Here is a 14,029-nt window from a genome sequence, read left to right on the forward strand (position 1 = left end):
TGGAACCAAGAGCCCTATGATGCCTTGTTCCTAGACAAGGAGCGGTTCCTCTGTCCACCCTCATACTGAGGCTTGGGGCTCTTACCCGCTGGTACCTTCCTTAGGGTTTCCATTTCTCATGTGTGGTGCTGCAGGGCCCTGGGGGACATTAGACCACTGTTATAACTCTTTGAAGAGTTATGGTCAGGGCCCAAGCAGAGGTAATAAAAAGCATATGTATCCATAATGGACATCATGCGCCCACAGATATAAGCCTTGAAGTTGCTGAATGTGGGCTTCATAGCCTTGGATTTTCCATGTGTCTTTTTTTTTTTTTTTCAAAAACTTAAAAGTTGAGGGGCCACCAAAGCAGCAAAAAAAAAAAAAAAAAAAAAAAAAGAAGCAACAAGGCAGACAAGGCCACTAACAAGACTAAAAATAAAAGATGTTGAGAGAGACCTGGACATGACAGAAATCAGAGCTGGGTCCATGTTGGTGCCGTCAAATCACATCATCCACGTTTAATGGCTAATTCATGCCTGCCTGTCGATGAAAAAAGTTCATCCACTCTGTCCAGTTTCAATCATGGCATGGTTTCCCCTAACTTCTTCCTCTGTGCTCATTCCATGCTATCTTGAATTCCATTTCCATTGTCTCCATCTCCTCCAACAGAAGGCCATTCCATATATCTATCATCCTTTCCATGAAAATATATTTCCTGGTGTTGATACAGAGTCTTCCTCCTTGGAGCTTCATAGCATGACCTTTTGTTCTAGAGCAGAGGTCTCCAAATCCAGCCTCAGGGTTGCAAACTGGTCTGACATTTTCAGGATTTCCATAATGAATATGCATGAGATATCCTTAAGTAAACTTGATACGATGTGCAAACGGCTATCGGTATATAAAAACCTATAAATAAATAAATAAATAAATATCTGCATGCCATTGTATATACACTTCATACATATTCACTGTGGAAATCCTGAAAAACCAGACCAATTTGTAGCATTGAGGATCGTATTTGGGGATCACTTGTACTAGAACATTTCCTCAAATAGATTTGCTTCTTGTGCTTTATTTACACTTTTGAGATATTTGAGTATCTCTCTCATATCCTTCCTTCTCTAAAATACATATATTTAGGTTCTTAAGTTATTTCAAAGCTGTGGCCTGTTTCATATTAACAGTGACTGATTGGGAAATGGCACAGTCAATAGTTATAAGAACATAAGAAATTGCCATACTGGGTCAGACCAAGGGTCCATCAAGCCCAGCATCCTGTTTCCAACAGAGGCCAAACCAGGCCACAAGAACCTGGCAATTACCCAAACACTAAGAAGATCCCATGCTACTGATGCAATTAATAGCAGTGGCTATTCCTTAAGTAAACTTGATTAATAGCCGTCAATGGACTTCTCCTCCATAAGAACATCCAGTACTTCCACAAGCACAACATTTAAACCCACGACAGGCCAAGTGGTCCTTATTTTTTAACCATTTTGACTTCAAGCTTAATTAATCTATGTATTTAATAAGTTTTATATACCGATTTTTCATGCGAGCATATCAAATTGGTTTACAGTAGTTAAATATTCATTTAAAAATATTTGCATTTCCAAAAGAAGAAAGGAAGTAGATATATAGTTTTGTAATGTAAACAAATAAAATAGTAAGCTAAAAATAAAAATAGTAAGCTAAATAATCATAAAATTTAAACAATTAGAGAGGCAGTATAGTAAGAGTAGACAAAATAAAAAATATACATTAACTTGGTATAAAATCAGGAGTTTGAAATCATTAAGTTAACAGCTCTTGGAAGGCTTGTTTGAAAAGCCATGTTTTAATGCCCTTTTTAAATAATTTAATGTCTGCTTCCAATCGTAATTCCTGTGGTATAGAGTTCCATAGTTGGGGTCCAGCAATAGAGATAGTTCTGTCTCTTACATTATTTAGATGCGCAATTTTAGGGGAAGGAATTGGCAACATCCCTGTTCTGCTTGATCTAGTGATTCTTGAAGGGATATGGAAATGAAGTGATGAAGTTAACCATTCAATTTTTTCAATGTAGAGCGTTTTGTGGATTAGGGACAAGATTTTATGCTGGGCCCTGTATTTGACTGGCAACCAATGAAGTTCCTTCAATATAGGGGTGATATGCTCAGATCTTCTAGTTCCTGTCAAAAGTCTAACTGCTTAAGTACCAGCCAGCAGAAAAGAACAACGTATAGACGCCCTTTCCCAATCCTTTGAAGTAGTAGAAGTTCACGTTATTGATCCCACAAGATTTTTGGCCGCAATAGCCACTCCTGTACCTCCTGGGAAAAGGGTAGTGCCTAGGCACCTGAGAGGCGAGTACTTCGTTGGCTCATGACTCTCGTTTAGCCGGCCATGCTGACACAACCCCCCCCAGGAATTACTCTCTCATCACTATTGGTGGTACCAAGTGACACAAGACATCCACCACTATGTTGAATCTTGTCCTAATTGTGCAGCCAACAAGGCATCTCACACTCAAACCCGGGGACTGTCACAGCTGTTGCCAGCCCTGAAAGACCATGGTTTCACATAGCTATGAACTTAGTCACAAATCTACCTCTCCAAAGATTGTATGACTATTTGGGTCATTCTAGACTGATTCTAAAAGATGGCCCATTTTGTCTCTCTCCCTTGCCATCTGCTCCAGAATTAGCTTGTCTCTTTTTCCTGCATATAGTCTGCCTCCACGGTCTACCAGAACATGTACTCTCAGACCATGGAGTCCAATTCACTGCAAATCTCTGGAAGAATCTCTGCAAAAAATGGTCAACTCATGCAAAGTATTTCTGTTGCATCACCTTTTAAATTTAAGCCTTTATTTTTACCTAATGTAACATTTTGTCATTGTTCACATATTACTAAAAAACATACTTAATAACCAAATATATTACTGTTTAAAATGGGAATGAAAACAGTGGGCAAGCTTAAACAGCAAGCAAAAAAATAATTGAAAACCTTAAAATATATACACACATACATAAAATATCAAAGTTATATGAAATGTTTGTTACTATATACAAAGAAATGAAAAGAAACTGATAAAGTCATGAATATAAAATTAGAATAAATGAAGCAAAAAACATACTGACAAGTGATGTGCAAAACTGAAGATGTTCCAGCAGAGAAAGTTCTCATGGAAAACCTCACCATTTTTGGCTACTTCTGCTATGATGTGAGCTACTTTAGCCATGCAGGAAGACTGTGCAGTTAAGAGACTTGCAAAGACCTGAAGAATCCCACTTTCCTGGATTTTCTCACTTGTCTCAGTATCTACAAAACAAATTATACAAAAAGATACATTTTATCTTACAATTTGTATGGTGTGTTCCTATATTTATTTAATTCATAAGATCATTTGCATACAATTTCAATTTAGTGAACCTAACTCACTCATCTGGGAAGATATTACCAACATATTGTACAATATAGTTTATCTAATTGTACAAAAAAAAGTTGCAATTATAGAATCTGGGACAGATACATAGTGATTTCCAGGTTTCCAAATTTCCTTAAAATTTATAAGTATTTTTCTACCAGAATTGTTTCATATCTGTACAGACATACTATATTCCACCTACTAAATTCTTGGAAGGAACTATTCTAATTATTAAGGAAGAGCGTTTTAAGGCAAGACTGGTAAACTATCAATATCCGTATAAAAGTACAGTACCATTTAGCTGGCAACTGATTAACAGAAAACTCATTATCTGGAAAGTGATCTCCATCCAGGCCCTTAAGGATTTCAGCCAGTCCTCAGTGCAGATTAACTGGTGAACTGTAGATTAATCTATGGAGCACCTTGCAAATCAAACAGCCGATTTGAGTTATGAATTAGGAGGGAGAAATGCCTGTTGCAGAAGCAGTGGGAAGGAGAAGTATTTGGCTGAGTTAGGCCATGTGTGCAGAGAGGGGGTGGGGGATTGTAGGAAGGAGAGGTGGCAGAGTCTGGTTGGAAGTTTTATTAGTTGGGAAAAAATGTTATTTGGAATGGTCCTGAAGCAAACTATGCTCTACAGTACAGGCAGAAAATTCTTTCATACGGGCAATCGATTTTCATGTAATTTTTTCTTCAATGCAAACTTTTTTTTATTGAAACACAGTGGAAAATATACATAAACAAGACCATTAGAAGCATAACCATCCAGACGACATGACGAACATGTCACAAAAAAACCCCCCAACTCATCATGCTCTCATGTACATGTTAGAACCAATGATAAGAATGATACATAATTTTCCAAGTTGCTGAATTTCTTAAATTCTGAATTTCTACATAAATCCTTTTTCCCAACTCAACCCCCCCCCACCTGAATACAGACTTACACCTAAATTTCTAATAAGGAGAGACTGGACATAGTATATTACCCACTAAGAGTTACAAGTTTTTCTCCCATCTTATTATAGAACACATAATGCCTTGCTCATTTATTTCTCTTTCCACTGAAAATAACAGAACCAAATATTTTCAAAACTACCCAGATTCTGTCTTTTGTAGGCTGTAATCCTACTCAGGTGATATATATATGCTGCAAGTGATTAATAATGGAAGAGACTGTTGGGGCTTTAGAATTCCTCCATAATTAATGCTATTTCATAACGGGTGGCCACCGATATCTGCAGAATTGGCAAATACCTACCTAGTTGAGGTATCAGGAAATTAAACAGTGCAAACTTAGAGGAAAGAATTAGAGGTAACTGTGACACTCTGAATCAATAGGTTAATCTCTTTCCCAAATGTATTGATAAGTCCGCATTCCCACCACAGGACAGAAAGTTCCCACTTCTAAACAACCCCAAGTCATCAATCTGAGGTGAAAATCTATGTAATCGCTCTGGAGCAAGACACCATCTCATTAATACTTTATACCCGTACTCAATGAGATTGACCAAAATGGAACATTTACCTGTAGACAAAAACAACTAAGTCCCAATTCCTCTTCAGATAAAACTTCACCCAAATTCTTCTCCTAAGCCTTAAATATGAGAAGGGGATTCTTGAAGTTCTTGATCTCTGATACAACACCTTTTATCTTATTCATAATACAGCATATACTTTTAAAATAGGATTTCCCCATGGATAAATTTTCTTTAATCTTAATTGCACCTACAAAAATGTCTAAGTTGTATAAATGCAAAAGTTATTTTTCCACTGATTTTTCGTCCTTTAAATGATACATTACCTGAAAATTAAAATAAAAACTGAATAGAACAGTCCCTACTCATAATTTTCTTCATAGCCTGAAATTACCCTAGATGTCCTACAGAAAAGACAAAAGGGATTCTCTGGATTAGCTGAATATGATAGGATATTATCCATAAGGACATTTAGTATATTGACTCTCCCCCCCCCCCAATTGTGTCTCACAAGGTCCCCAGCAGATCTTATGGAAATCAGAATGAGTTCATTAGCTAAAGCTAAGGTTTTCTCCAGTGAATGTGCATGAGATCTATCTGCAAACAGATCTTGTACATATTCACTGTGGTAGACCTGAAAAAACCCAATTGGGATACGGCACTCAAGGACAGAGTTTGGGGACCCTTGAGCTAGAATGTGCAAGTACAGAGAGGGGATACCCATCTGGTTACCTACTGTAAACAAAACTGGTCAAAAAATCATTTTGTCTATACCCTGGGTGTAGACTGACATCATGAAGTGTTCACTAACTTTAAAATGAAATACAATCAGGGATGCCAAATTGTTTGCCAAGAATTGATAATCCCACCTGAGCTGAAGCCTTTTCTATATCAAGACTAACTGGGAGTCAACACATTACAATATTTCATATAAAATATTCCATACAAGTCTGTTATGGATGCTTTACACGAGAGGTAGAGGGGATAATAAGTTAGCCATGAATTATAGTAGACTGATTTTGCAAACTTTAGTATGGAGTGTGAAAGTAAAAATTTAAATACTCCCAGGTGTTAAACCTTCTGCACTGTTCCAGAAACCAAAGCTAATCCATTTTAAAAGAAAAACATCAGTAGACCACCGATCCCATATTCTAAGTGGTTTACAAAATTAAAATTCATAAAAATCACAATTACACAATGACAAACTGGAATAGAAATAGCATAATTAATAATGCTGTTATAATCAAAGAGCCGCAAATATTTGATCACAACAGTAAAACAGCAAAATACCACACATTAAGAAATAATTGTGAATTAGTCTTGGGAAATGGTATGCTCATGGCGTAGTGGTTTAGTTCCTGATGGTTGTTTTTATTAGCTTACCAGAAAATCAACAAAGGGAAGAGACCATGTTCAGCTATAGAATATGTGAAGAGCTCTCAATAAAGCAAGCCTCAAAATTATCATAAAAGCTACAGAGTTGAGATACCATTGTCATGTTCTAATTGTGACAAAAGTGTCAGTCAGAAAGCAAATTTCACAAGGAACCCAAAATTCTACCCAGCAGAAAGGTCAATTTCAAGTAAGGAATGTAATCAAAGTTTGCCACAAAAAGGATACTGATGACAGATCATTCTCTTGTGCTAAATCTGACAAGTGCTTCAACAGAAAGATAGACATCTCCCATTCCACTCTGTCTTCCTGCTACACCTTTGGAGTCTTTCTTCATTCAGCATTACTGCCATACCCAGACTTTGTACAGTGAAGGCATTGCTGTCATTCTGCCTTGCAATCATACCCCAGACTCTATGGGCATCTCTGCACCTCTCATAATGCTTGGTGTATTGATGCCACTCTTTGTGCTGCCTTGTCTCTATCGATGCTTTGGGGTTTTTCGTGCACTTTGTTTCATTCCCCTTTCATGGTTCTTTAGAATGTTGATGCCACTCGGTGCCATTTTGCCTCTTGTGCTGCCTTCAAGGGTTCATGCCACTGTTATTAGTGCCCTCTTTTGAAGCCTTGGGGTGTTTTTGACACTCTTGCTGCTGCTTTATAGGAACATAAGAAAATGCCATACTGGGTCAGACCAAGGGTCCATCAAGCCCAGCATCCTGTTTCCAACAGTGGCTAAACCAGGCCATAAGAACCTGGCAAGTACCCAAAAACTAAGTCTATTCCATGTTACCATTGCTAATGGCAGTGGCTATTCTCTAAGTGAACTTAATAGCAGGTAATGGACTTCTCCTCCAAGAACTTATCCAATCCTTTTTTAAACACAGCTATACTAACTGCACTAACCACATCCTCTGGCAACAAATTCCAGAGTTTAATTGTGCGTTGAGTAAAAAAGAACTTTCTCCGATTAGTTTTAAATATGCCCCATGCTAACTTCATGGAGTGCCTCCTAGTCTATTATCTGAAAGAGTAAATAACCGATTCACATCTACCCGTTCTAGACCTCTCATGATTTTAAACATCTCTATCATATCCCCCCCCTCAGCTGTCTCTTCTCCAAGCTGAAAAGTCCTAACCTCTTTAGTCTTTCCTCATAGGGGAGCTGTTCCATTCCCCTTATCATTTTGGTAGCCCTTCTCTGTACCTTCTCCATCACAATTATATCTTTTTTGAGATGCGGCGACCATAATTGTACACAGTATTCAAGGTGCGGTCTCACCATGGAGCGATACAGAGGCATTATGACATTTTCCATTTTATTCACCATTCCCTTTCTAATAATTCCCAACATTGTTTGCTTTTTTGACTGCCGCAGCACACTGAACAGACGATTTCAATGTGTTATCCACTATGACGCCTAGATCTCTTTCTTGGGTTGTTGCACCTAATATGGAACCCAACAATGTGTAATTATAGCATGGGTTATTTTTCCCTATATGCATCACCTTGCACTTATCCACATTAAATTTCATCTGCCATTTGGATGCCCAATTTTCCAGTCTCAGAAGGTCTTCCTGCAATTTATCACAATCTGCTTGTGATTTAACTACTCTGAACAATTTTGTGTCATCTGCAAATTTGATTATCTCACTCGTCGTATTTCTTTCCCGATCATTTATAAATATATTGAAAAGTAAGGGTCCCAATACAGATCCCTGAGGCACTCCACTGTCCACTCCCTTCCACTGAGAAAATTGCCCATTTAATCCTACTCTCCGTTTCCTGTCTTTTAGCCAGTTTGCAATCCACGAAAGGACATCACCACCTATCCCATGACTTTTCACTTTTCCTAGAAGCCTCTCATGAGGAACTTTGTCAAACACCTTCTGAAAATCCAAGTATACTACATCTACCGGTTCACCTTTATCCACATGTTTATTAACTCCTTCAAAAAAAGTGAAGCAGATTTGTGAGGCAAGACTTGCCCTGGGTAAAGCCATGCTGACTTTGTTCCATTAAACCATGTCTTTCTATATGTTCTGTGATTTTGATGTTTAGAACACTTTCTACAATTTTTCCTGGCACTGAAGTCAGGCTAACCGGTCTGTAGTTTCCCGGATCGCCCCTGGAGCCCTTTTTAAATTTTGGGGTTACATATGCTATCCCTCCAGTCTTCAGGTACAATGGATGATTTTAATGATATTTTACAAACTTTTACTAATAGGTCTGAAATTTCATTTTTTAGTTCCTTCAGAACTCTGGGGTGTATACCATCTGGTCCAGGTGATTTACTACTCTTCAGTTTGTCAATCAGGCCTACCACATCTTCTAGGTTCACCGTGATTTGATTCAGTCCATCTGAATCATTACCCATGAAAACCTTCTCCATTACAGGTACCTCCCCAACATCCTCTTCAGTAAACACCGAAGCAAAGAAATCATTTAATCTTTCCGTGATGGCCTTATTTTCTCTAAGTGCCCCTTTAACCCCTCGATCATCTAACGGTCCAACTGACTCCCTCACAGGCTTTCTGCTTCAGATATATTTAAAAACGTTTTTACTGTGAGTTTTTGCCTCTACAGCCAGCTTCTTTTCAAATTCTCTCTTAGCCTGTCTTATCAATGTCTTACATTTAACTTGCCAACGTTTATGCTTTATCCTATTTTCTTCTGTTGGTTCCTTCTTCCAATTTTTGAATGAAGATCTTTTGGCTAAAATAGCTTCTTTCACCTCCCCTTTTAACCATGCCGGTAATCGTTTTGTCTTCTTTCCACCTTTCTTAATGTGTGGAATACATCTAGACTGTGCTTTTAGAATGGGATGTTTTTTTTTTTGTTTTTTTTTTTAACAATGACCACGCCTCTTGGACATTTTTTAACTTTTGTAGCTGCTCCTTTCAGGTTTTTTTCTAACAATTTTTCTCATTTTAGCAAAGTTTCCCTTTTGAAAGTTTAGCATGAGAGCCTTGGATTTGCACACTGTTCCTGTTCCAGTCATTAAATCAAATTTGATCATATTATTATCACTATTGCCAAGCGCCCCACCACCGTTACCTCTTTGCTCATCTGACAAAGAACTCCTGCCACTGCTGGTACTCTTTGCCTTTTATGGTGCCTTAGGCTATTCATGCCACGTTTGGTGCAATTTTGCCACTGTTCTCTTGGTGCCTTGGAGTTCTCTTTGACCCTTCTAATGTTATCTACCCAAAAATTTCATTAGAATTGATTAGAAAACCTGAATTTTGAAGCTCAAAGTAGGCAGCATTGTTTCCCCCCATTGACTCTGAGAAACAAATGAAAAACTTTGTTTGAAACTAATGAAATGGAGGTGACCTACAAAAATTATACAAAAATTTTGCTTCTGCACATTCCTAGTAGCTGTGAGCACAGAGCATCACTGCAACAATAATTAGGTTTATGAAAGAGAAAATTCACAAGCTTTCTGAAGGAAGCATATGGGATGGAGGATGGAATGTTAAAAGAGCCAGTTCTCTTTTAAGTCATTTTAGAGCATCAGAATGTCTCACTCATGACAAAATGTCAGATTTGTTGTGAGTTAGCCAACACTTGCTACAGTAAAGAAACCACTAGCAAGAAAAAGCTCTGAAACTAAACCAAAATCTTCTCTAAAATGGGGTGAAAGGAATTGTCTGGGAACTGAAAAACTGTTAGGCCCACTTGTGTTCCTCTTCCATAACTTCTGATCATGACAACCAGCTGGGTGCCATTTCCAATACAGGAGACAGACCTGGTATAAAAATGTAAAATGTAAAATATCGAAAGGAACACACAGCAAGTTGCACCCTAAATCTATTAAAAAATTACTATGTCCATGCTCTTAGTTCATTAACAGCAATTCATCATGTCAATGCCACAATGTGTTAATTGATGGATCTGCTAAGTTAATTCTCAAAAGCCAGATAGAGATTTGCTGTCATTTGTTTTGATTAGTGTACACAAAAAAAAAACACAAAAAAACTTTAGTGAGCACTAAAATGAAAAAAAAAAAAAAGAAAAAACTAAACAAAATCCATAATGAATACAATTTTTCAACTGCACTCCCCTAGTGATAGATACATTAGGTTAGTCCAATAAAAAGTACTACCTACAACTTTTTTGCAGACCTTTATTTCTATATATTTAAGTATACTAGCCAAAAAAATCTCTAATCTTTTGTGAAATTCTATACACTCTACCCTATAATAATTCTGAAGATTTAATACAGATCAAGCATTTTAACAATGCTCCTAGCTCTGGGGAGAAATTTAGAGGAAAAACCTGCTTTGTTTACTTGCTTGTCTGCAAAAGATTTCTCTGCATCTTAAAAGCTTTTTCTATTGAATTTGATAGTAGTTTGTAACAGCAGTGTATATAGTCATGCAGCTCTAGTTTGGAACATAAAATTAATTTAATTAAAAATTCTAATTTCCTAACATATCCCCTCCCACCCTTACCTAACTGCCTAGTTTTCTTATAGACTATTTAAAAGGAAGAAACTAAATATTTTTTGGATAAAGTAGTCCCTGTCCTCAAATTCTAGGAGATTAAGAAAGGGACAGTTCAGAAACAAAAGATTAGAAAAGCTTTTTAAAGAAATATATAAGCACATTTTAAAAAACGACATATAGGAAGAGACCTACAGTGTAATTAGGGCTAGAAAAACCTTGGGAGTCAGAACACCTGGGTACCTATTTAGCACCTGATGTTTAAATTTCAGAAAAGGAAACTAAAATATAAACTAAAATTGTCAAAACAAAGATGTGAATAAAACCAAGCAACAAAATAAGCAAAATAGAAGCCAAAAAACAAGCAAAAAAAATGATAAGGAGAAAAGAATTAGTATAATTTAAGTAGTTGCCATACCAGGGATGCCCTCAGCAATTTACAATAAACAAGCAACTCTGCTTTAGTTGTTCCTTATCTGCAACAGGTGTTCTCAGAGGACAGCAGGATATTAGTCCTCACTCATGGGAGACATCATCAGATAGTGCCCAGCATGGAAAACTTATGTCAAAGTTTCTAGAACTTTGACTGATCCTTTCTGAGCATACTCTGGCATGCAAAATACCATACATCTATGTGGAGTCCCCTCAGTCTTATAACAGAATAAAGAAAAACAAAAAGCACAGACCCATGAAGTGGAAACCCAACTCCACGGGGAGGTGGGCAAGGTTCTTGACGACCGACATCCTGCTGTCCTCAGAATACACCTGTAACAAGTAAGCAACTCTGCTTTCTCCAAGGACATATGGGTGAATACCTAGCTATAGGCAGCACCCCACCACACCAACAAAATGAGGACAAACAAAACAGGTGCCAAACGGCACAACAATAAATGTTCTGTTGGTAACAGGAGGGGGCCAGCCTGAACAGAAAGAACAGGCCCTAGGCAGGAACAGAGTTGGGTTCTACACATCAAACAAGTTCTGAAAGACAGACTGGCTAAACCTGCTTTCATGTTGGCCAACCTTATCCAAACAGTAATGAGATGCGAATGAGTAGATGGAACTCCATGTCGCAGCTCTGCAAATCTCATCCATGGGGAATGCTTTCAAGTGAGCCACTAATGCTGCCATGGCTCGAACAGAGCGAGCCTCGACATGACCACCAAGATGAAATCCAGCCTGGGTATAACAGAAGATGTAGTCTGTTAGCCAACTGGAAAACGTCTGCTTGGCAATGGCAATGCCTAGCCTGGTCTGATCAAAAACAAAAAACTGGGTGGAGCGTCTATGGGCTTTTGTCTACTCCAGATAGAAGGCTAAGGATCTCTTGCAGTCCAAACTGTGCAGGGGGACAATAGACTGGTGAAGATGGAATCCAACACCATCTTAGGCAGGACATAGGGTGTGTACACAAGACCAGCCTATCACGGAAAAAGCTTAGTATAAGGTGGATACATCACTGGAGTTCGCCTACCCTGCATTCTAAAATGACCGACACCAAAAACAAGATCTTCCAGATCGGGTTCTCTAAAGTCATAAGAGCTCAGCTGCTCAAAAGGAGCTTTGATCAGTTGAGCCAATACACATTAAGGTCCCAGGATACAATTGGAGACCTTAGGGGAAGCTTCAGTTGAAGGAGCCCCTACATGAAACATACAACTACAGGCTGTACAGAGGTGGGTTTACCCTCCACACCATGATGATGTGCCAATTGCACTCAGATGAATTCTAACAGGGTTGGTTTTAAGAGCAGCTTCAGAAATGTGTAGAAGGTATTTCAAGCAGTTTTTATGCAGAGCAAGAGAAAGGGTCTAGACCAGTAGTTCCCAACCCTGTCTTGGGGACCCCCCCAGCCAGTTGGGTTTTCAGGATAGTCCAATGAACATGCATGAGAGAAAATTTGAATGTTATGGAGGCAGTGCATGCAAAACTCTCTCTCATGCATATTCATTTTGGATATCCTGAAAACCTGACTCTCTGGGGGGTCCCCAGGACAGGGCTGGGAACCACTGGTCTAGACGTTTTGCTCACACCACATGGAAAACCTCCTCCACTTCAGTCCATAGGACTTTCTGGTGGAAGCCATGAGGACAGGAGACACTTCGTTTGGGAGATGGAGGGGTTGTAGAATCAACCTCTCAACATCAAGGCTATGAGTGACAGAGCCTGAAGGCTGGGATGTCGCAATCTGTCCTGATCTTGGGTGATGAGACCTGAGCAAGCCCCCAGTCTCATTGGTTTCTGTGGAAACCAGACCTGCCTCAGCCAATGGGAGGCTATGAAGGTCATAATGAACTTGAATGGAAAACGGTTAAGTGGATAACAAAAGACAGCTAAACAAGTTACAAAAGGAGTCCAAGAAAATCAGTAACCTGAACGAGGAAAGCTATGAGCACAAATGCTCATAGTTTGGGTAATAAAATCCCCGATCTGCAAGCCCTAATGGTGGAGGCGGACTTGGACATTGTTGCTGTCACTGAGATGTGGTTCATGGAATCTCATGATTGGGATATGGCCATACCGGGCTATAACTTGTTAAGAAAGGACAGCGAGGACAGAAAAGGGAGAGTAGTGGCTCTTTATGTTGAATCTCCACTGCGACGGCCTGAGCAGTATCTAGCAGGTCTCCTATGAAGTCCAATTAAGATGATGAGCTAAGATGTGCCTTGGGGTAGTTGATGAAGTCTAGCGACTCCAACATCCATATGGTTGAGTGCATGGACAAGAGAAGTTCTCTTGACCAATTATCCAGATAGGGGACAACATGCATTTCTATCTGTGAAGGTGCACTGTCACCACAGTCAAACACTTCGTAAAGACCCTCAGGGCAAACATCAGCCCAAACAGTAGAACATGATACTGGAAATATTTTTCGCCATGAATAGGAGATCTTCCCCAGCTACCAGAAGTATCTCGATGTGGATGTATCCTTCAGATCGTGAGAGCATAGCCAGTCCCCTTTTTGCATTAAAAGGGATTAAGTTACCGAGGGAAACCATCTTGAACTTTTCTCTTTTCAAAAACTTGTTCAAAGACATTAGGCTAGGATGGGACAATCTCCCTGTTTCTTTGGAATCAGGAAATAAAATCGGGAGTAAAATCCTCACCCTCTTTGCCCAGTGAAATAAGCTCGACCACTTTGGCCATTAAAAGGGAGGAGGATAGCTCTGCAAAAAGCGTAAACTTCCCCAAATTGGACTCTGAAGCAATTTGGTGGTACTCTCAATAGTTTTAATTTGTACCCTCTGCAGACAATGGCACGGTTTGCGTTTGTGAAGAACTGCAGCCTACCCCTGACTAGAAGGTCCATCACCATGGGA

General features: G+C 38.9%; 1 protein-coding gene across 7 annotated transcripts in view; it reads right to left on the minus strand.

The window, feature by feature from the left end:
- The window catches only part of RAP1GDS1 (Rap1 GTPase-GDP dissociation stimulator 1), a 225,233-nt gene that overhangs the window by 166,868 nt on the left and 44,336 nt on the right, over window positions 1-14,029 (minus strand). For 4 of the 7 annotated variants that reach the window (XM_029597452.1, XM_029597458.1, XM_029597466.1 and 1 more), the window contains exon 3: window positions 3,163-3,285. The exons of 1 other annotated variant lie outside the window; for it this stretch is intronic. In XM_029597452.1, coding sequence (XP_029453312.1) covers window positions 3,163-3,285 — 123 coding nt within the window. Of the gene's footprint in view, window positions 1-3,100; window positions 3,286-14,029 lie in introns of those variants that run through there. 2 more of the 7 variants (XM_029597472.1, XM_029597477.1) reach the window with 2 other exon arrangements.

Source organism: Rhinatrema bivittatum, chromosome 1, assembly GCF_901001135.1.
Source record: "Rhinatrema bivittatum chromosome 1, aRhiBiv1.1, whole genome shotgun sequence".
Classification (NCBI taxonomy): Eukaryota; Metazoa; Chordata; class Amphibia; order Gymnophiona; family Rhinatrematidae; genus Rhinatrema; species Rhinatrema bivittatum.